Source organism: Eurosta solidaginis, chromosome 3 (assembly GCF_040869045.1).
Source record: "Eurosta solidaginis isolate ZX-2024a chromosome 3, ASM4086904v1, whole genome shotgun sequence".
Classification (NCBI taxonomy): Eukaryota; Metazoa; Arthropoda; class Insecta; order Diptera; family Tephritidae; genus Eurosta; species Eurosta solidaginis.
In genome coordinates this window covers 172,385,728-172,407,484 of record NC_090321.1, presented here as the reverse complement: position 1 = coordinate 172,407,484, position 21,757 = coordinate 172,385,728, and the positions used below count along the sequence as shown (strand labels likewise).

Below are 21,757 nucleotides of genomic sequence, written 5' to 3'. Positions count from 1 at the left end.
TATTCAAGTACGGCGGCGAGAATTTGGTAAGGCGCATGCAGCAGATTCTTCTTAAAATATGGCGGACCAGTGCATGCCCGACGATTGGAATCTAAGTGTTCTTTGCCCAGTCCACAAGAAGGGGGATATTGCAAAATGCACCAACTATCGCGGAATCAGCCTTCTTGATATCGCATATAAGGTCCCTTCAAGTGTATTGTGCGAAAGATTGAAGCCCACCGTGAACCGGCTGATTGGACCTTATCAGTGCGGCTTCAGACCTGGTAAATCTACCATCCACCAGATTTTCACAATGCGCAAAATCTTGGAAAAAACCCGTGAAAAGAGAATCGACACACATCGCCTCTTCGTCGATTTTAAAGCCGCCTTCGACAGCACGAAAAGGAGCTGCCTATATGCTGCTATGTCTGAATTTGGTTTCCCCGCAAAACTTATTCGGCTGTGCAAAATGACGTTGAGCAACACCATCAGCTCAGTCATAATTGGGGAGGACCTCTCAGAACCTTTCGAAACTAAACGAGGTTTCAGACGATTCGTGCGATTTCTTTAATTTGATGCTGGAGAAAATTATACTAGCTGCAGAACTTAACCGCACTGGAACAATATTCTTTAAAAGCGTGCAATTACTGGCATATGCAGATGACATTGATATCATCGGCCTAAACACCCGCGCTGTTAGTTCTGCTTACTCCAAACTGGAAAAAGAAGCGATAAAGATGGGTTTGATGGTGAATGAGGACAAAACGAACTACCTGCTGTCATCGAGCAAAGAGTCAGCGCATACGCGCCTGGGCAACCACGCTACTGTTGGCAGCCATAATTTCGAAATAGTGAAAGACTTCGTTTATTTGGGAACCAGCATCAACACTAGCAACAACATCAGCACTGAAATCCAGGGAAGAATCAATCTTGCCAATAAATGCTACTTTGGACTAGGTAGGCAATTGAAAAGTAAAGTACTTTCTCGACGAACGAAAATCATACACTACAAGTCACTTATCGTACCCGTCCTGCTATATGGGGCAGAAGCATGGACCATGACAACAGCAGATGAAGCGGCTTTGGGAGTGTTCGAGAGAAAAGTTCTTCGAAAGATTTATGGACCTCTACGCGTTGGCGATGGCGAGTACCGAAGAAGATTTAATGATGAGCTGTACGAGCTATACGCAGACATAGAGAATTAAAGCGCAGCGGCTGCGCTGGCTAGGCCATGTTATGCGAATGAAAGATGATGATCCGGCCAAGAAAGTGTTTCTATCGGAACCCGCCTATGGAAGCAGAGGTAGAAGGCGACCCCCACTTCGTTGGAAGGAACAGGTGGAAAACGATTTAAACTCCCTTGGTGTAACCAATTGGCGGCGGTTGGTGGAGCGAAGGAGCGACTGGCGGGCCTTGTTGGACGGTCATAACCGTTTAGACGGTTAAGCGCCAATTAAGTAAGTAAGTTTTTTTCGTGATCGCCCGTCTCCAATGTCTTCCGAGCGACATACAAGCGACTGGCCAACTATTTTATAGGTAGCTATGTGCGCGTCTTTGTCTTTATCCTAAATGTTGCCAGCGAGAGCCTTGATCATTTTGTTACATGCTCGCACAAATGCAGGTCATTATCGAACGTCGAGTCCTATATTTTTGGGTGCCCGACAGTAAATGTCCAATATTGCCGACAGTAAACATTTGCCACGGCCACGTCGTAAAAAAGGTAGCCAAGTTACGCGAGGCAAAACAACTGCCGGCACAAAGTGAACGCGCATTTTTTCCCATCCCAATACACTTTACCGCCCAAGGGCAATGAATAAATTGTTCTTGGGTTAGTCGGGTTTGAGAGGTTGCATGTTCCCCCAAGGGGTCACTGATTTTGGAATCGCCAGGATATTGCTGTTTCGCTTCCGCTAAAGTGGCGTCATCGTTTATAATTCAGAACGTCGTCTTTTTGATCCGCCAACATCTCGAAGCTGACAGCTTGCTGATGGGAAAGCCACAGATCGTGGTGAGCATTAAAATCGCCTAGAACAATGCGATTTTTGCCAATGAGAAGACCACTGATATCAGGTCGATATCCACACGGACAGCAAGTAAGAGAGGAGATGTAGATGCTAATGATTTCTTGTCCCTGCATCCGATGTAAGGATCAAATTGATTATATTGCACAGAGTGATGAGTGAGCTTCTTCAATCTCTAGGGGTGATTACCTTTGCTGAGCCCAGAACATCAAGGAAAATGGCATCGACCAAGAGGTTCACAGAGTGAGAGGGACTACCGTTTCCCAAAACCTTCGGGGAGTATCCTTATCGCTACAACAGGGGGACTACCGTTATTTTTTCCTAACCTACTCCTGTGCTGATGACGGAAAGAAGAGAGTAAGACTGAGGCAGATGTTGTTGTTGTAGCGATTATGACACTCCACGAAGGTTTTGGGGTGTTATCGATGTTGATTGCCCTTTACCGACTACAGATCCGGTACGTTCCGGTAACAACCACTATTAAGGTACTAACCCGACCAACTCGGGAACGATTTAGAAAGACATGAAACCTGCTAGACCATCCCGCCCTCCGATTCGATATACCCATGAGGAACTTGGGGTCGCCAGAGCTTCGGCTGTTAAAGAAGCAGGATTCGCCACGGGTAGGTGAGGTAGACAATTGGGTTGGAGAACTATATTTTGCGCTGGCAGCCCCTTAAATCAATTTGGTATTTTAGTCGCCTCTTACGACAGGCATAGCTGCCGCAGGTATATTCTAAGCCCTCTAACCCGCTAGATGGGGCAAACGCTGCACAGTGACAGGGACTAGGATTTTTTTGTCCGGACCTGCTCTTTCTGCTGCCGGAAAGCGGGAAAAACGTTGGCAGGGGCTGGTGCTCGGCATTGCTCCCAGATAGGCTACGTAAATTGGCCATGTTGTTGTTGTTGTAGCAGTGCGTAAATTTGCCATCATGGGCGGCCGTGAGCTACAGGCCTCGTTGGGCACGAGCGACAGCGGTTACTTGTTGTGGCTTGCTAAGCAGCTGTATTGCTTCAAGGTAATATGCGGGCCGTAAGAAGCAGACTACGGGACGTCCTAATGCGGGAACAGCAGGTTGCCACAAAAGTTTTAAAGAAATTTTGAGGTCGACGAAATTCGATTCCGGCACATGCAAGAAAACAAATTCTCGGGGCCGGGGTTAGGTTCAACACCTTCCCAGAGCAAGATAGTTTGGAGCGGTGCAGCTGCAAGATCTTCTTACAAGATGACAATTTGTGGGTCGGACGTAACAAATAAAATGGGGTTACACTGAGATAACAGCACTTGGGCGGGAAAAATCACGAGTCGCCCCGTTACATAGAACCATAAATTTGTTTAATAAAAACAAGAATAAATTTTGATATTTTCTTACATTTATTAACGCATACGAATCGAATATACAGATGACATTGGCTCTCATCGGATTTAACATGTTTAATTGATGAAAATACTTGAGTGTCTACTTATACCAAGCTATTCAGGGAGATCATAAACAGCAGTTAAAGTTTAATTCAGTTTAACCTCGCATAGTATTGACAGAATGACAGATTTAAACTCGAATCAAATTTAACTGAGGCTTAAACGCGCACTGAAAACTGGTGCGTAATGTCATAACATTTTATAGTTAATATTTAATGTTTGTATAATATTTAAGATATTATAGTCATTAAAAGACATATAATACGTTCAAGCAACTCTTAATAAAAAATCTAATAATTATTCACTGAAGTTAAATTATAGACTAAACTTAAAATTCTCGAGTCTCACTTTTACAGCATTTTTTTTTTTGCATTTATATTTTACGTAACTTACTACTAAATATATATGTATTTGTATGTAGAACTTTTTGTTGCATTTTTTGGGTTTTTCATTTTTTTTTTGTGTATTCAGGCTTTTCAAATTAGACTCTAGTATTTATATGTGTATAAAACCCCCATAGTTGATTTATGGTATGTATGCGTTAGCAGTTGGCTGTATGTTTTTAATTTATTTACTTTCCGATTTGTTTAATAAATGTGTACCATATACTAGAGTACATATCTGGAATGGCTTTCAATAAAACTCTTTTCAATTTGGTAACTACTCAAGTTAAGCGGAATAAGCGAAATATTGAACGATTTTTAATTATTGTTTAAATAATTATGAGATGGATGGGCAATGATTTGCAGAATCACCAGTACTCACGCAAAAGTATATGTATACAATATTTTCTGAAAAGGATAATTTTTTTTAATTTTAATAAAAATGCATTTGACATTAAAAACAAAAAACATATTTGTATTTGTATTTAGCGTGACGTTTGTAATCATTTTACAGCACTGGTCTTTTATACATATAAGTTTACATTATGACGTAAAATTATACACAATCTTCAGAATTGGAAACGTCTGAAAAGTCAACAAGTGTTAACGTTCACAAGGTTGGAAACAAAAATCCCCTTTATGCAAATAATGTTCTAAATTAAAGTAGGAATTAACATATAAGTATATAAAACTAGAAGAAGATATTAAAATAATAATTTTGTATTTATAATCTGTAATAGTATTATGTGTAAGACATCAACGATCTTTCTGCTTTTCACATTCATACCAGCATGCAAGTGTACCATGATGTTGTGTTTTCTTTCAAAAGCCTTATAATAAAACATTTGTTCTTCTATTAAGTAAGTACTTGTAGAAAAATTACCAAATTTAATACCTGCAAAAGTATCTTTAATTGTTCCTCTTGAGTTTTATCAAGCTTTAGAACTCTGGTATTTGTCATTCGGCATCGCTTTGGCTCCCTTCAGCATCATAGTTGAATGGCATGACGAGACTTGAATCATGTTGATTCAAAAATATACCGCCAACATCATTTTCAATATCTGGCAATGATACTGCTTCCTCACCAACATGTGATGGTGATAGACCCACACGATCGTTGCTCTCAGTAGCCCCACCGCCTTCCAAATGATGTGACATAGACATTTCCACTTCATTATTGGCACCGGAATTTCCTAGCTGATGCAGAAGCCACGCATCTCCCAACGATGCGGTATCCAACAACTGTTGCAAGCCCAAGGAATTGCCATCATCCTCATTTATATTTGATACTTCATTTTCACCCTCTTCCTCTTCACCACCACTAGACGCAGTATACAATGAAGGAGATGACATGGAGGCGTTCGAAGATGATGTTGTTGATGAAGTTTCAGAGCTATTGTAGTTATTATTTTCATTACAATTTTCATCTTCATTGTTATTATCATCATTATTTTCGTTCTCAATATCAATTTCATTGTCGTTGTCCATATAGTTTGTGTTGTTGGTTGTAGCCGATGCACGCGATAAAGAGCGATTATTAGCTGCAGTTGTTGTTACTGTTGTGGCAGTCGTTGTTTGCGTTACCGTTGAAGAAAATGAGTTATCCTCTTCCAAAGCAATATTTCCAACTTCGTCGACAAAATCATTTGTGGAACTCACACATAAATTGTGTGCTACATCTATACTCTCTTCTGGTTCATCGACTAGATTGCGATGTGCATTATCCGATTGTATACTTTGCCTATTTTGTTGATTACTATCGACGCTTTCCCCTTTAGTTATTGAATCTAAATTTTGCAATTGTTCCGTTTCCACCCGCTCGCACTCTATTAGGTAGTTAAGTGTTTTATCGATCTTCTCCATGGTTTCACTGTGTTTCTCTTGCTCTTTAAGTGCTTGTAAACGACGTTGAAGTTCTATCAAATTTTGACTATCATCACTTGTGTACTCAGAGTCTGAGCTCGTTGCTTCCTCTTTAAATCGTTTGGCTTTTTGTTTTTTGTTAATTTTACTCGCACTGTTCTGTCTTTTACGGCAGTTCGTGCGTTTGTTATTGCGGCTACGACTATTACTACTGCTGTTGTTACGCAGAGAAGCTTTCCTCTTTGAACGGTTTGGTTTTTTCTTTCTAGAGATTCTCTGCGATTTCGTGCGTTGCCTTTTTACCATGAAATCTTCATCATCACTATCACTTGTGGTCGACGATGACTCGAAATTTGACGATGTACAACTACTTTCATATATTCTTTTACCCCTGTGCACAACCGTGGATAACGATTTTGTTTGGGTGTCATCATTGGATTTATTACTACGTAAATTTCGTTTCCGGCGAGATGCTGTAGCTCGACGTGAACGTTCGAATATTTCTTTTACTCCTCTACCGCCACCTGACGAACGCAATCCTGTTGACGTACTTGCGCCAACATTGTACAATTCTTCACGATCGGACGTCTTATGTACATTTAATTCTACCTGCACTGCTGATGGTGTTTGATTTATTAGCTTCTTGTTTGTATTTTCTTCTTCATTCTTGCGTTCATCTCCACTGCTTTGAAATGTAGTTTTGCGCAAAAGTTTTGCCTCATCCACAAAAACTACATCAGAGTCACTTTCCGAATTTAAACTTACCAATTCGGGAGTACGCAGATGCGGAGGTTTACGTTCCAATACAAACTCACATTCATCACTGCTACTTGATGTTAGTTCAATGTTTTCAGTAACGGTGGGCGGTAAAGATCTGTTTGCTGCCGCGCTTGTGCTTGCCGTTTCATCGAGTGTGGTTGATATTGGCTCTGTGCTCGCTGTGGAGGAGGCTGCAGCCTCATTTATGACACGCAGTGCTCCTGTTTCATATACTGCCTCCGAATCGTCCAGGTCTATAATATCACTGCTCACTCGATTATGCGTACTAAGATTAATTGCTGCTGATTGGCCGCTGCGACCATTAATTGAAACGGTAACACCCGGTGCTTCAGTGCCTTCAGAGGTAGTGCTGACTGTAAATGAAAGCAAGGCACCAACAGGCCCAGTGTTTGAGGAATTGCCAGAACGCGAAAGAACCCGGAACTCATTGTCGTTGCGACTTCGCGACCTGCGTCTTCTTGTTCGGCGTTCATTATCATTTGAAGTATTTTCATCCTCAGATGATGCAGATGATGAAAACTCTATAACGATTTCTTCAGGTGCTTGTGGCAAATAATGAACAGCACGATCATAGCCAATCATATCATATGGAGAACGAGCAAAATTGTTAAGCTCATGAATGAAATGTGAAGTTTTTGCGCCGAGAAAAGGTTGTAAGCGACGGCGGAAAGCAGGTGATAAAATATTTGTCTGCAACAGGCTCTCATTAATACGTTCAAGTAATGACGATACGTCGTGCTCAGTGTTGCGTAGCAAACATACGATATCCCGATTGATCCATGGCATTAGGCGATGTACTTGTGCTGGATTATCCCTAAACGGTAAAATTAATAAGATATATATTCGTCTTGGCAAAATAGTTCAATCATTACTATTACCTATAAAATCTTGCTGTACTCTCACGAAATCTGCCAGTTATATCACAAACTGGTAGCGCGAATAGGCGCCGATCGTATATAAAACGACGCCAAAGTTGACTTAATGTACCACTGCTTGCGATTGCATCCGGTACTTCCTGTCGGTACATGTCAAGCAATTCGTTGCGATAAACAAGATGATTATACATGCTGCCTCCATTTGAGCTATTGGCATTATCTCCGTTAGCCGATGCATCGGACAGAGCCGAAGGATAAAATATGCCGCTACTAGCGGGACGGATACGATGTGCAGAATTTCGGCGACGTGGCAGCTCCCAGTCATGCCTAAGTTTTTAAATTACTTAAGTTAGTACCATTGTTTTTTTTTTTTTTATTTTTAATTTAAAAGCGTTAATGCCAATTTTATTTACTATTTATGCTGTTTAGTTTACCAAATGTGCAAATAAATTAAAAACTCTTATGTTAAAATCCAGATTTTAAACTAGAACCTATTCAAAATATTATAAATAATAAATAAACTATATACAAGACGCGATAACCTCCGAAGATTTTAGACCGAGGTTATCTTTCAGCTTCCATCGTGCTGCTTTTAATTTTTCCTACAAATTAACGGGACGAGACCTACATGTTTTATTCCGACTCCGAACAGCATCTGCAAGGCAGATGCCTTTTCACTGGGAAGTTTTTCATGACAGAAGTGCACTTGGGGTGTCAAATCACCGCCGAGGGGGACCACGGAGGCGGAGCACGCTACCACCATACCACGGCGGACTCCAATATATTAATTTCAATATACTTATCTGAAATCACCGTTCTATGTGTAGCCCTAAAAATTCTGCAAAAAAATGTAGAAATAAAACAAAAGTGGGGATAGGACAACACCCTGTGGCACCCCTTGTTTAATTTTTCTTGGTTTTGATGTTTCGTTTCTAAATTCCTCCGATGCCTGCCGACCACCCAGATAATTTGCGGTCCACCTTTTAAGACATGGGGGAAGGGTAGACCCATCCAGATCTTGCAGTAACGTGCCATGGTTGACCGTATCAAAAGCTTTTGATAGGTCTAGCGCAACGAGTACTGTTCTATGGTGGGGGTTTTGATTTAAACCGCAATTTATCTGGTAGCTAATGGCATTTAGCGCGGTGGTGGTGCTATGGAGTTTTCTGAAGCCATGCTGATGACAGACTAGCTGCAAATAAATAAAACTGCGCTCTCGTACAGTTCGGACGTGTTTTTAAAACGCTCCTTCATAAATCTTTCATAAATCTATAAATCCACCGTGTTGTGAAAGTAAAAGTGCCTTTGCAATGGTAACACATTTGACAAATCGCTGACTTTTGGAAATTATCATTATTAATTCCAATTATTTAAACTTTTAATTAAAATGCCTTGTGTGTGCGGTCAAAAAGTTGATAGAAGTCAACCGAAAGTGCAGTGCGCTAAGTGCAACAATCTCTTTCACATAAATTGTGTTGATATCCGTCAGTCAGACGTCGATTTTTTATTGAACTCCCAGCAGAGTTTTTTTTGTAAAAATTGTGCTACTCAGCGTCGGAATTCCCTTCGCTCTCCTCCCCCAACTCTCATGATGGATGAAAAGGCTATTGCCAAAAATTCGAATCTGGCAGAAAGTAATTCTTTAGAATCTACGAAATCTAGGCCTGACAATGCGATAAAAAGTGACAACAGTAATAACAACGTCAACAAACAACAACCAACATTGGTATCTTTATTTAATATAATATCTTCTCTTAGAGCAGAGAATGCTCGTGTTTTTAATGTGGTCAGTGCTCTGAAAGATGACAACAAAAAACTCTCGTTAAAATTTGATAGCTTGCACTCAGCTCTACTGGCGTTTCAGCGCGATATGGTAGAAAAAGACAATACAATTGCTTCCCTCACCGCGGAAATAAATTGTTTACGCGGCTCTTTTGAAGCCGCAGTTAAACAAGTCATGAGTAATGCCGATGTGTGGAACGGTAATCCCTCTCATCTGCCACCCACAACTAATGAGAGTGCTAACATATCAAATACTTCTAATACAACGAACGTTGTGACGTCAGTGCAAGAGAATGCTCGCTCGCCTGTTGCTGTTGATGCTGCTGCTTGTGCCATTACAATCACGTCGCCTAGTGTTGTGACGTCAGTGCATGCGGATACATTAAATAATAATGTTGTGACGTCAGTGCCAGTGAATGCCCAACCATCCGTACTATCGGCAAGTGCTGCTGCTTGCACTACTAAAACTTCAACGCCTAGTGTTGTGACGTCAGTGCCTATGAATCCTCAATCATCTGTAGTATCGATTAGTGCTATCTCAAATATTAGTACTGCAGCTGCTTGCACTACTAATACAACGGTGTCCAATGCTGTGACGTCGACGCCTCAGAGTGTTATTTCAACCTCAAATAATTCTCGCAATACGTATGCATCCATTATTACGGCTGTGCCAACGACGGGTATTTCGGCTTCTTCTTCATCCACTCATGCGTCTATTAAGGATGATGGACAGGGGGCAAATGTGTCTAAAACTCGAACTAAAATGAAAAATACTAATTCTCGAATTCTTATTAGAGGATCTAACGCATCGAGCGATCTGGTGGTTGCTGATCGTTACAAATGGCTACATATATCGTCTTTTTCGCCATCTGTAACTGAAGATAATATAATTGAATATGTGGCTAGGCAAGCTAATTTAAATAAAACCGCATTAAGTTGTACGAAGCTAGTAAAAAAAGATGTTGCGTTGGCAAATCTGAATAGAGTTAGCTTCAAGTTGGGAGTTCCTGAGTCATCATTTGACAAATTGCTCAGCTCCGAAATTTGGCCGACTAATGTTACGGTGAAGCCTTTTCAGTTTTTTCGGAAGGCTCACAAAAAGCCTCCTCGCACACAGTAGGGAGAAATCGTCCCGCTAATAAAAGCAGTAACGACTTAAGGATATATTTTCACAATGTATCTGGCATGAGAACCAAGTCTGATCTTGTGTATAATTTTAGTGCGCAAATGGATTATGATATCTTTGTCTTCATCGAGACATGGCTCAATGAAAAATTTGTTGATAGTGAGTTCTTTGACCCAAATCTTTTCAATGTCTATCGCAAGGATCGGGATGCTGGGAAAACTGGTTGCATTCGCGGTGGTAGTGTTTTAATTGCTGTCAAGCGCCAGCTGCGTTCATTTTTATTTCCGCTCAACAATGACGACTCGCTACTTGACCAAATATGCGTGTGTATAAATGGTTCTGGTTCTGGTGCGCATGGCTCCCTATATCTGCTTGCCTCGTATGTTCCACCAGGCAGCGCATTTGATGTATACAAAGCACATGCTGATAACATAATCTCTCTTGTTTTACGAAACCTTAATGATAACCACCTCTGCGTGCTTGGAGACTTCAACCTTTGTAATATTCACTGGTCAACAAATAATTCTAGTTATGGTCTCACACCTAATAATCTTTCTTTGAATCACGAACTGTATTTCATTGATAATTTATTGAGTCTCAATTTAAAGCAAATTAGTAAAAGTGTTAATGCCCTAAATAGATTATTGGATCTAGTATTTATAAGTGACAACATTAATTGTGAAGTCAGCGAATGCTCTAATGCAGTTATTCCCAAGGATAGGAATCACCTACCCCTGGTCATTACTTGTAGTTTTTATTGTTATGCGTCGGATACTTCAGATAGCAGATTAACATTCAACTTCAATTCGTGCGATTTTCCTAGATTTAACGATTTTTTAATGGAAATAAACTGGGACGAATTACTGGAGGGACTTGATACCTCTAACTGCTTCGCCACGTTCAAATCCACTCTATTTAGTCACTGTTTGGATAAAATTCCGGTAAAGCGAAAGAGGCCGTATAAACTTCCGTGGTATTCGAAAGAATTAAAAAAACTGAAGAACTGAAAAAATAAATATTTGCGTAACTTCAAACGGTCAAAAAATCATATATTCTTTACTAAGTACAAGCACTATTTAAAGATATTTAATCATTTGGATAAGTTTCTGTACAATAACTATATTTATAATATTGAGTCGAATATTAAATTGAATCCTAAAACTTTTTGGAACTATATAAAGTCAAAAAAAGGCGGCTCCATTGTACCCTCTGGAGTTTTCCTTGATGATCAACCTGCGCGATCTCTAAATGAGGCAGCGAACTTATTTGCTGAGTTTTTTAAGTCAAATTTTTCTCAGGATGATAATAATAAAGCGGTTGATTTTTCATTGGATGCCGTTAGTACCCTGAACTTCGGTACGCTTACTCTCTCCTGTGAGGATGTTAGTAAGGCTATTATTATACTTAAATCCTCATCCCAAACTGACGTTGATGGGTTTTCTTCTGTCTTGTTAAAAAACTGTCCAGCCTTGGTCTATCCGTTGACTCTGATTTTCAATAAATCATTATCATCTGGGACGTTCATCGATGATTGGAAGCTCACCTCGATTACGCCCGTTTTCAAATGTGGAAATAAGAACGATGTGCGTAACTATAGACCAATATCCAAGCTGTCCACAATCTCTAAAATTTTTGAGCATGCTGTGAATGCCAAGTTGAGTTTTGCTGTTAAATCCCTTATATCACCCAACCAGCACGGGTTTGTTGCTGATAGGTCCACGGTTTCAAATCTTGCTGTTTTTAGCGAATACTGTGTAGATTCTTTCTCTGCTGGACTACAGGTTGATTGCATTTACACTGACTTTTCCAAAGCTTTTGATAGAGTTCCTCACACAGTTCTGATAAAAAAATTAAGCTGTATCGGTTTTCATTCAACGTTTCTTTTGTGGATTCGTTCTTATTTAAGTAATAGACACTGCGTTGTTACCATTGATGGGAAAATGTCTAGTCCGTTCGTTGCGACTTCTGGCGTTCCCCAGGGAAGTATACTAGGCCCACTTTTATTTATATTATTTATTAATGACATCAGCAGTTGTTTTTCGTTTGCAAAGTGTTTACTTTATGCAGATGACTTAAAAATATTCTCAGCTATTAAATCGCAAGATGATGCCATAAAGCTGCAGGATGATATAAATAAGCTTCACCAATGGTGCCTGAACTCCTGTCTCTCTTTAAATACGCAAAAATGCTTCCAAATAGTTTATTCAAAATCAACTAACAATTTCTCTACAAAATACAGTATATCTAACTGTGAACTTCAATGTGTTGACGAGATTAAAGACCTGGGTGTCGTTTTTGACAAAAGGTTTTCCTTCATTAATCACATTAACTACGTAACATCGAAAGCATATTCTATGCTCGGATTTGTACGGCGCAATGCTTCAAAATTCTCAGACCCCTATACCTTTAAGCTGCTCTACACGTCATACGTTAGATCTCACATTGAATATGCTGTCTTCATTTGGAGACCAAGCAACCAAACGGCCATTTGTAGAATTGAGAGAATTCAAAAAATTTTTCTTAAATATGCCCTTCGCCCGTTAAACTTTTCGGAGCCGATTCCTTCCTACTCTGCACGTCTTTTACTTTTAAGCCTCAAGTCTTTGGAAAATCGTAGATCTATACTGTGCTTGTCATTTATGTATAATGTTATTAATGGCTACATTGATTGCCCTTATTTGCTGGAAAGGATTCGATTTAATGTTCCCCAAAGATCTCTCAGAAATTCCTTTCCATTTTATTACGATTATTTCAGAACGAATTACGCTGGTAATGCTCCCATTACGCGTGCTATTCGGGAGCTTAACTCAATAAGTAATTCCGTTGCTCTTGATTTTTCTATACAAAGAGCTGAATTTATGAATATTTTGAAGTCTGCTTTCTAAGTAAACCGATTACTTTTAGGCATAAGTATTTTTTAAATTTTCCTTGTATCATAGTCTGTAAGGATTAAAATTCATAGACTTAAACAAATAAATAAATAAATAAATAAAATTTGCTTTGAAGTAGCGGAGCAAAATGGCTTCAAGCGTCTTGACTACTGGCGATAGGAGATATCTGGCGATATGACTCTCCTATGTTAGCTGGTTTCCCACGCTTTAGTAGCGGGACCACCTTGGCCATTTTCCATTTTTCGGGAATGACATAGTTTGAAAGAGACAGGTTGAGGACATGTGCTAAATATTTAAAACCCTCATTTCCAAGGCTTTTAAGCATCGGCATGGCTATGCCGTCAGGGTCCTCCGCTTTAGATGGTTTAGCTTGACCGATGTCATCCTCAACCTCTTTGGCGGTGATGGTAATTGGGGACGCGATGAATTTATGTTTGTGCGCGTGTCTGTTGGCCCTCCGTCTAGCTTTGTCAACCGTAGAATGCATTATATATTGTCGGCAAAAGGCGCTCGAGCATTTTTTCGCATCCGACAGTACTTATAACCAAAGGCGATGAAAATTTTGTCATTGAGCTTAGACGGATTCCACAGGGACTTTACGGTGGACCAAAGCATACCTACACCGGCAGAGAGGTTACAACCGCTTAGGTGCTCCTCCCATTTTGCCCGCGTGTGTTCATCCACAAGCAATCTGATGCGTTGGTTTATATCCCTTATTTGGGGGTCGCCGGGATCGAGCTGTCTTATAAGGTCACATTCTCTCACTCAATTTGCGGCCTCCGCCGGAAAGTGAGGCCGAATGACGGGAATTCCAACGGCGGGAATGAAGCGAGCCGAGGCGGATTCAATGACATTGCGGAAAGCACGCTCCCCTTGGCGAGCATCTTTCGGGATAGGGAGGGCAGCAAAGCGGTTGTCTATAGAGGATTAGTATTCATCCCACTTTCCTTTTTTAAAGTTTATGAAAGTACGTTTTTCTGTGACGATGAAGTCGGCGGTACGCTCGAGCGAAATAAGTATAGGCAGGTGGTCGGATGCCAAAGTTACCATCGGATGCCAGTTGACGCAGTTTGCGAGTCCTGCGTCTCCGTTTATTGTGCAGAACATTGTTTCTTCTATTTGATCCCCCAAGAACTCACCCCTACTGTCTGCCGGGAAGTTTGAATGCCATAGATCGTTATGGGCATTGAAATCGCCTAAGATAATGCGATTATTGCAAGTGAGTAAGGCGCTGATATTAGGGAGGTATCCACTGGTGCAGCAGGTGGCAGGAGGGATGTAGATGTTGATGATTTCAAGGTTTGCATCGCCTGACCGGACAGAAAAGCCTTGACTCTCTAAGACACTGTCACTGCGGCCGATGTCGGGACCAAATAAATGATATTGCACAGGGTGATGTATGATAAACGCGAGGCCACTTCCATTTCCGCTCTCGCTATCTTTTCTGTAGACATTATATTCAGAACAAGTCTGCAGAGCAGATCTTGCTGTGAGTTTAGTCTCTTGAATCGCAGCAATGCGTATGTTGTGCCACTTCATGAAATCGACTATCTCCGTGATCTTCCCAGTTAATCCATTACAGTTTAACTGCAGAAGTGTGAATTGCAACGGGGGAGACATCGTCACTCTGGGAGTAAGTGACGGGTGACTACGCCTGGGTTGTGAAATGCTAGGACGCAACTGCTGTTGTGGCCCTGGGACTGGACGTCCTTGGGTAAGCATTGGGGTACCCGGTGTGTTTGGGTTTGCGGCCTGGGAACATGGCGGTATGAAACCCCGGGGATGGCCTGAAGGTTTAATGTGGCCACATAAATCGTTCCCGAGATGGTCGGGCTAGCACCTTAATGGTGCTATGGTACCGGAGCGTACCGGATTTGTATCCGGCAAAGGACCATCACATCGATAACACTCCCCAAAGCCTTCGGGAAGCAACCTTATCGCTACAACAACAACAACAAACCCGCCGGGGGTTGCCGTCGCGGAGACCAGAACATCTAGTAAAGTGGCACCGTCCAAGGCAGGAGCTGCATTGGGTGGATGTCGCAAACATATATATTCTGTTCGCTAAGGCGTAGACTACGGGACGCCCTTGGGCGTGAACAGCAAGGAGCCACAAAGAATTATAAAAGTTAAGTGGACGTCGGGTTTTGGGATCTAGCCCAGAACAACCTGTCCGATGCAACCATCCCTTGCACGAAACACACTGACAAGAGTATGACCGTGCTAAAAAGATTCTTTTCCGGCAGACGCAGCAGAACCATTTCTCAGAAACAGGGTTAGGAGACGGGCCCGGATTGGATTCGATTCTTTTCCGGAGCAAGAGAATATGGAGCAGTCCCGCTGCAAGGAGCTGCTGCGAGGATGACAATTTGTGGGAGGGACGCAACAAATTAAATGCGGTTACACTGAAATGACAGTCCTTGGTCGGAAAAAAATCCCGAGTCGCTCCGGTATATAGAACCGACTGCCTTGGGAAGCGTATGTTCGACATACGATGTTACCGGGGTGACACAATGGTATATAAATGGATAAATTTAATGCTCAAATAACGACGCTACACTTTTTACTTGAGTTCAGGGAAAATTTAGATACCATTTTAAGAGCCCTACGCAGCTCCTAAGTAAACGCTGAAGAAATATTTTAATATATTTCCTTTTCATGGAAATAGGAGCAACCATGAAACTTTGACGTTTGACGATTTACGCCTATGCACATAGAATCGGCGGCCACCGTGGTGTGATGGTAGCGTGCTCACACTGTATGCCCTGGGTTCGCACCCCGGACAAAGCAACATCAACAATTTTAGAAATAAGGTTTTTAAATTAGAAGAAAATTTTTCTAAGCGGGGTCGCCCCTCGGCAGTGTTTGGCAAGCGCTCCGGGTGTATTTCTGCCATGAAAAGCTCTCAGTGAAAACTCATCTGGCTTGCAGATGCCGTCCGGAGTCGGCATAAAACATGTAGGTCCCGTCCGGCCAATTTGTAGGGAAAATCAAGAGGAGCACGACGCAAATTGGAAGAGAAGCACGGCCTTAGATCTCTTCGGAGGTTATTGCGCCTTACATTTATTTAATTTACATAGAATTTTGAATTTCAATTGATTTTAATACGTTTAAATTTGTTTGCCTTCCGAAGTATCACTTATTCTTCAATAAACAATGCACAATCAATTATTTATTAGCAAAACCAGAGTTTCCGGTTAATTTGTTCATAAAAATCTTGGTCTACAAAGAAAGTCGACTGCTAATACCCGTCTTTGGGAGGGATGTCAAGAGAGAGACTGCGTTCCTCTTCTGCGAGTTCTTTTTATTTATTTTAAGAACTGGATTCTCCGGCCACTATATATCACTGAGAACCTGCTTGTGTTTTTTTGTTTCATACGGCTATGTTCTCAGGTGCCGTATTTCCTGATAAGCTTACGGAGTTGACCTCTTAAGCCCCTGGGAGGTGTGGCCTCATCAATCAGACGTCTGTTGGGATGGCCAGGTGTCTGAGTATTCAACAGAAACTGTTTGTTCAGCATTTCATTTCTCTCCATCTCTGCGTACTTGTTTGAAACTTTGTACTTGTATGAAAATGTTTATTACTTGCATGAAACTTTGTACTTCTTTGAAACATTTGACCAGTTTTATGAAACTTTGTTATTGTAAGAAAATATTTACTACTTGTATGAAAATATTTACTACTTGTAAGAAGCTTCGTACTTGTATGAAACTATTTACTACTTGTATGATACTAAATACTACTTGTATGAAAATATTTACTTCTTATTTGAACCTTTGTACTTGTTACTATTTGAATGAAGCCCGATACTTGTATGAAACTTCATACTTGTGTGAAACTCTTTACTAATTATATGTTTAGGTGGTGTTCTGGGGACATAAGAAGACAGCCCGTAGCGGTTCTGAGGGCAGTGTTTTGTCAGGCCTTCCAGTGAGTAACCTCTAGGATTGGCGACCATATTGGGGACGCGTACCATGCAATCGGCCATCCAATTGCTTTGTAAGCGGTAATGAACGATTATTTATCTTTACCCTAAGTGCTGCCGGCAAGATATTTGAGGATTTTATTACGGCTCTCGATTTTAGGTTCAATTGCGGTTGTATGCTCTCCAAAACGTAGATATCAGGGAGATAGCTGTTTATTTTTTTACAAAGCTAATCGATGTATGGGCCTGCGCCTGTAGCCATTATTGTGCAGTCATCGCCATAGGATACAGTAGTGACTCCTTCTGGTGGTGAGGGTAGCTTCGATATGTAGAAATTAAACAAAAGCGGGGATAGGACACCACTCAGTGGTATTTGCGGTCCACTTTTTGAGACTAGGAGGAAGGGGGGACCCTTCAAGTTAAATAAACATATGTAGTGACTACCCAAATCCACCCTGCAGCCGCTTAGTAAATTTTACATGATTTAGTAAGTGACGTACAAGCAAACAAAAAGGGTTTACGCACTTATAATTTTAGGACCTTTTCAAAGAACTGGCTTGATAATAAATCTGAATGTTTGCTACCCACCCTTCAACGACGACCGCATCGAAAATATATGGCAAACTGCGTATGGTAACCTCCATGGGGCGATGTGGAATTTGCACGGTGGGTGGCTGCACATGATACTCCTCAAATTGATGAATCGATTTGACATTGTGTATAATTGATTTGAAAATCTGCTTGCATAGCGGACACTCTGGTTTTACCTGTGAAAAGACAAAATCAAGATTGTATATTGAATGGTAGCTATGATATGGTTATGTATACATACTACATATATCGCTAGCTTAATTCACAATGGCCCGAAACTACATATTTTCACAGATTTTGGTATATCATATATAAGACAACAACAAAGGAGTCATGCCTCTTTTAAAAAACTTTATATATATATGGACAATGTCAACATAATATGATTATCCCTTTACTTGTAAAATTTTAACTTTCTTGGTTGGGGCCTTGTAAATTAAACGTACTATATGTATATTTAACAAACCTTGCTCCATTCACAGAGGCACTTGAAGCAGAATTGATGCATACAAGAATCAGTAAAACACTTATTCTTGCAACGACCTAAGCAAATTGCGCAATTGGGTGGTGGCGATACAGCTCGCCGGGTATCTTCATTATCAACACCTCCATCTTCAGCTGCACCTTGGTCTGGCTCACTTTCGCTACTACTTGTTGAAAGCTCAGATAATTTTATGCGCATTAAAGGCGTTAATGTTCGATGGGAATTTATATCACCTCCTGGTATTGCTATAGCATTATCCATTTCGGCTACATTTTCAATGAGAACAGATGTAGAGCTTACAGCGCTGTGTGCATTTGCTACAGCATTGTTATCTATTTCTTGTGAGCTCCGTGTAGCATTTGATCGACCACGACGTGAAGTGCTGGTAGCCATAACTGCGGTACGTGCACTAGAATCATCAGTTGGCAGTGGTCTCAAGTTATTGGATAAATTTATGAACGAGTCTGTCGCATCAATTGCTATACCCTCAGCAATTGCTGGGGAAGCCATTTTATTATTGTGCTGTGATTAATGTATCCAAAATACTAAAGTTTATCAATTAACTATTTTAAATATCGCACAATTTTTTACTTCAATGTTTTATGGAGAATTTTAGAATCGTATAAGTACCAATGAGCTTGACAAAATCACATTTGAGCATCGGCTACAGTAGCAATTATGTAGGGTGTTTTCTAGTCAGTATTAAGTAATCTTTCTACAATTTTCTTATTAAATCTTCATCTGCACTTCTGATTGATTATTTTTTAACGTTGAAACAAATATTTGCTTCCAATTTCTATAATTTATCGAAAAGTTCTATTCACCTATTCACTTGAAATACCATTTACTAGGTACCTCACTTTTGACTTTTCTAAATTTGTTATTGCTTGAATTCGTACTTTATTCGCATTTTTCTCTCACACTCCGTCCATTTGCACCAAAGGAATAATCTCGATATCTGCTGCAGTTTTTCACGTTTTTCAAAGATCATATTCCAAACGCTTTGAGTACCAATCCACGATTTTTTTAATTTAAAATGTATATTTAAATATTAGATTATACTTTTTTACATTTTAATGGTATGAAAATCAATATTTATTTAGGTAATTTCAATGACTTTTACGCCTTTCATACAATAAATTTTTAGTAATCGACCGTCTCTTTCAAAGAAGCGAATGAATGATGTAGCTTTGTTCGATTAGCGGCTTGAATTTGCAACAGGGTGCAAGCTTATAAAAGAGACACCAGCTGATATATCAAGTACTTATTAGGTGCACGACTTGGATAAATCTGCTTATATACATGGTTGCCACATCAAAGTACTTTCTGAGCCGAAATGAATTGAATATTTTTTTCTTCGGTTACTATACGAGAGGTGCCCGATAAGTATTCCAGCTGTAAACTGCCTTCTGCCGTCCCATTCTTTAAAATAGGCCTTGCCAGTTGTTGTTGTAGCAGGCGTCACTCTAACTGTAACAGGTTAAAGTCCTACCTATCCAAAATCAACCCCTACATAAATGATGTATGTCCTGCTTGTAATGTAACCCCACATGACACCAAACATCTAAATGGTGTTACACTCCATGTCGACCATATTGAACATCCAGATGGCATTACGCTACCGACTGTCTTACACCCAAAAATCTTGGGTGTGGCGTTCGATCAGGATCTATATTTTGGAGAGCATGCAAACGCTATTGCTCCTAAAATCCAGAGCCGTAATAAAATCCTCCAATTTCTTGCCGGAAGCACTTGAGGTAAAGACAAATAAACACTCATTACCACTTACAAAGTAATTTGCCAGTCGATTTCATGCTATGGACCAAGCGATTGCTCCAAAACTAACCACAATTCATACAAAAAATATGGTCCAATTAACATTGCGATATCCTAGGACTGGACCATATACTCCAGCTCAGCATTACATCAGAGTAATCCATGGAGTACCCACATGAATAAACATCGTTTAGTGATTACAATCGTTAAAAACGATCAATGATCGGCTTACAATATGTTCGTGTAGAAACATGAGTTGGTCCATTGCTGCATTACAGTGGAGTATAATGACAAGTACTCCAGTGGACCACATGATTCAACGATTTTTGCAGGGGAGTATTACATATACCCTGCAAAAATCGCGAGTACTCCATGCATGCATGTATGGAGTACTCGCTATGGTCCAACCGATTACTCCAAAATTAACCAAATTTCATACAAAAAATATGGTCCAATTAACATTGCGATGTCCTAGGACTGGACCATATACTCCAGCTTCGCATTACATCAGAGTAATCCATGGAGTACCCACAGTCCAATAAACATAGTGTAGTGATTACAATCGTTAAAAACGAGCAATGATCGGCTTACAACGTGTTCGTGTAGAAACATGAGTTGGTCCATTGCTGCATTACCGTGGAGTATAATGGTAAGTACTCCAGTCGACCACATGATCCAACGATTTTTGCAGGGTAATCACTACACGATGTTTATTCATGTGGGTACTCCATGGATTACTCTGATGTAATGCGGAGCTGGAGTATATTGTCCAGTCTTAGGACATCGCAATGTTAATTGGACCATATTTTTTGTATGAATTGTGGTTAATTTTGGAGCACTCGGTTGGTCCATAGCATGCATGGGGTACTCGCGATTTTTGCAGGGTACTAACTGCATCGAAATTTCTAACATTCGCAATAGGGCAGAGTAGTAAGTAATTTACTTTTCATCTGATTGTGCATCTACCACCAAAACCCAAATATAAAGGCGCATAGTCATAGTCAAAATAAAATATGTTTTATATTCAGTTTCAGCTTTTTTAGCAGATTGTTCATAGAAAATTATGCCAAAAAGCTACAACTAAATTTAAGACGTATTTTAGTTTAGCTTTAACTAGTTGCCAAAATGACTATTTTTTTAATTGTAATTTTAGTTTCAATATTCTTATCACTTTATATGTATACTAGCAGACCCGGCAGACATTGTTCTGCCCTAAATTTGGTCTATCTGCATACATTTTAATAAGCTTTTTCCGTCTAACTCTGCCCTCGCCTCTCTACACTTTTTCCTAATCTTTGTGTTCACTCCTCCATCCGTATTTTTCGCTTTATCTATCTCCATCTCCATCTTCGTCTCATTCTATCTCTTTCTCAGTCTCCTTCTCTCTTTTCTCTTCTCTTACGTTTTTCTAATTCTTCTTCGTATCTTATTGCCAGTCCCAGAGGGTGGTATGTATTTTGTTCCAGTCACATTCCGAGTCTCAGTCCCAGTCCCACTCCGAGTCTCAGTCCCAGTCCTAGTCCTAATTCCAGTCCCAGTCCGTATCTGGTTTACTTCCCGGAAAAAAGCATAGTAAATACTAATATAGGCAAATTTATATACCAAATTTCAGGCAAATCGAATAGGACGCATGCAAATAGGTATGTGGGCATTATTAATTCATGTCTTTATTTCGGCTTCGCATGCATATTTATCAGTTTTGCCAGGTTGATGCGACTAAATCGAATATCACAATAAAAATTACCTTAAACCTCTCAGCAACAGCTTCCATTTGATATCCATAATACACACATTCTAGGGGTATCCCGGCCCATGTTTTGGCCTATATCTCGAGACCCTAGTCACCCAGCGGTTTAAAAC

The 21,757-nt window shown here is 40.4% G+C and overlaps 1 protein-coding gene across 2 annotated transcripts; it reads right to left on the bottom strand.

Moving 5' to 3' along the window:
• Positions 1-3,364: 3,364 nt before the first annotated feature.
• Positions 3,365-19,291, bottom strand: Topors (Topoisomerase I-interacting protein). Of its 2 annotated transcripts, XR_010951133.1 has the most exons (5): positions 18,104-19,291; positions 17,635-17,813; positions 7,325-7,648; positions 4,699-7,260; positions 3,365-4,633 (listed from the first exon to the last, which is right to left on the bottom strand). XR_010951133.1 is itself a non-coding variant. In XM_067773884.1 (4 exons), exons 1-4 carry the CDS (start codon positions 18,629-18,631, stop codon positions 4,761-4,763), a joined length of 3,531 nt encoding a protein of 1,176 aa, XP_067629985.1. In that variant the 5' UTR covers positions 18,632-19,291; the 3' UTR covers positions 3,365-4,760. The 2 variants fall into 2 exon arrangements, 1 of the variants encoding a protein (XP_067629985.1); XM_067773884.1 differs by having other exon boundaries at positions 3,365-7,260.
• Positions 19,292-21,757: the final 2,466 nt, after the last annotated feature.

Excerpts from the sequence above, each read along its gene's own strand:
- Topors (XM_067773884.1), bottom strand. The coding sequence starts at position 18,631 with ATGGCTTCCCCAGCAATTGCTGAGGGTATAGCAATTGATGCGACAGAC. Across the intron at positions 7,649-17,634 it reads GATGCGGTCGTCGTTGAAGG|GCATGACTGGGAGCTGCCAC; the intron begins GTGGGTAGCAAA and ends TTAAAAACTTAG. Across the intron at positions 7,261-7,324 it reads AGTACAGCAAGATTTTATAG|GGATAATCCAGCACAAGTAC; the intron begins GTAATAGTAATG and ends TTTACCGTTTAG.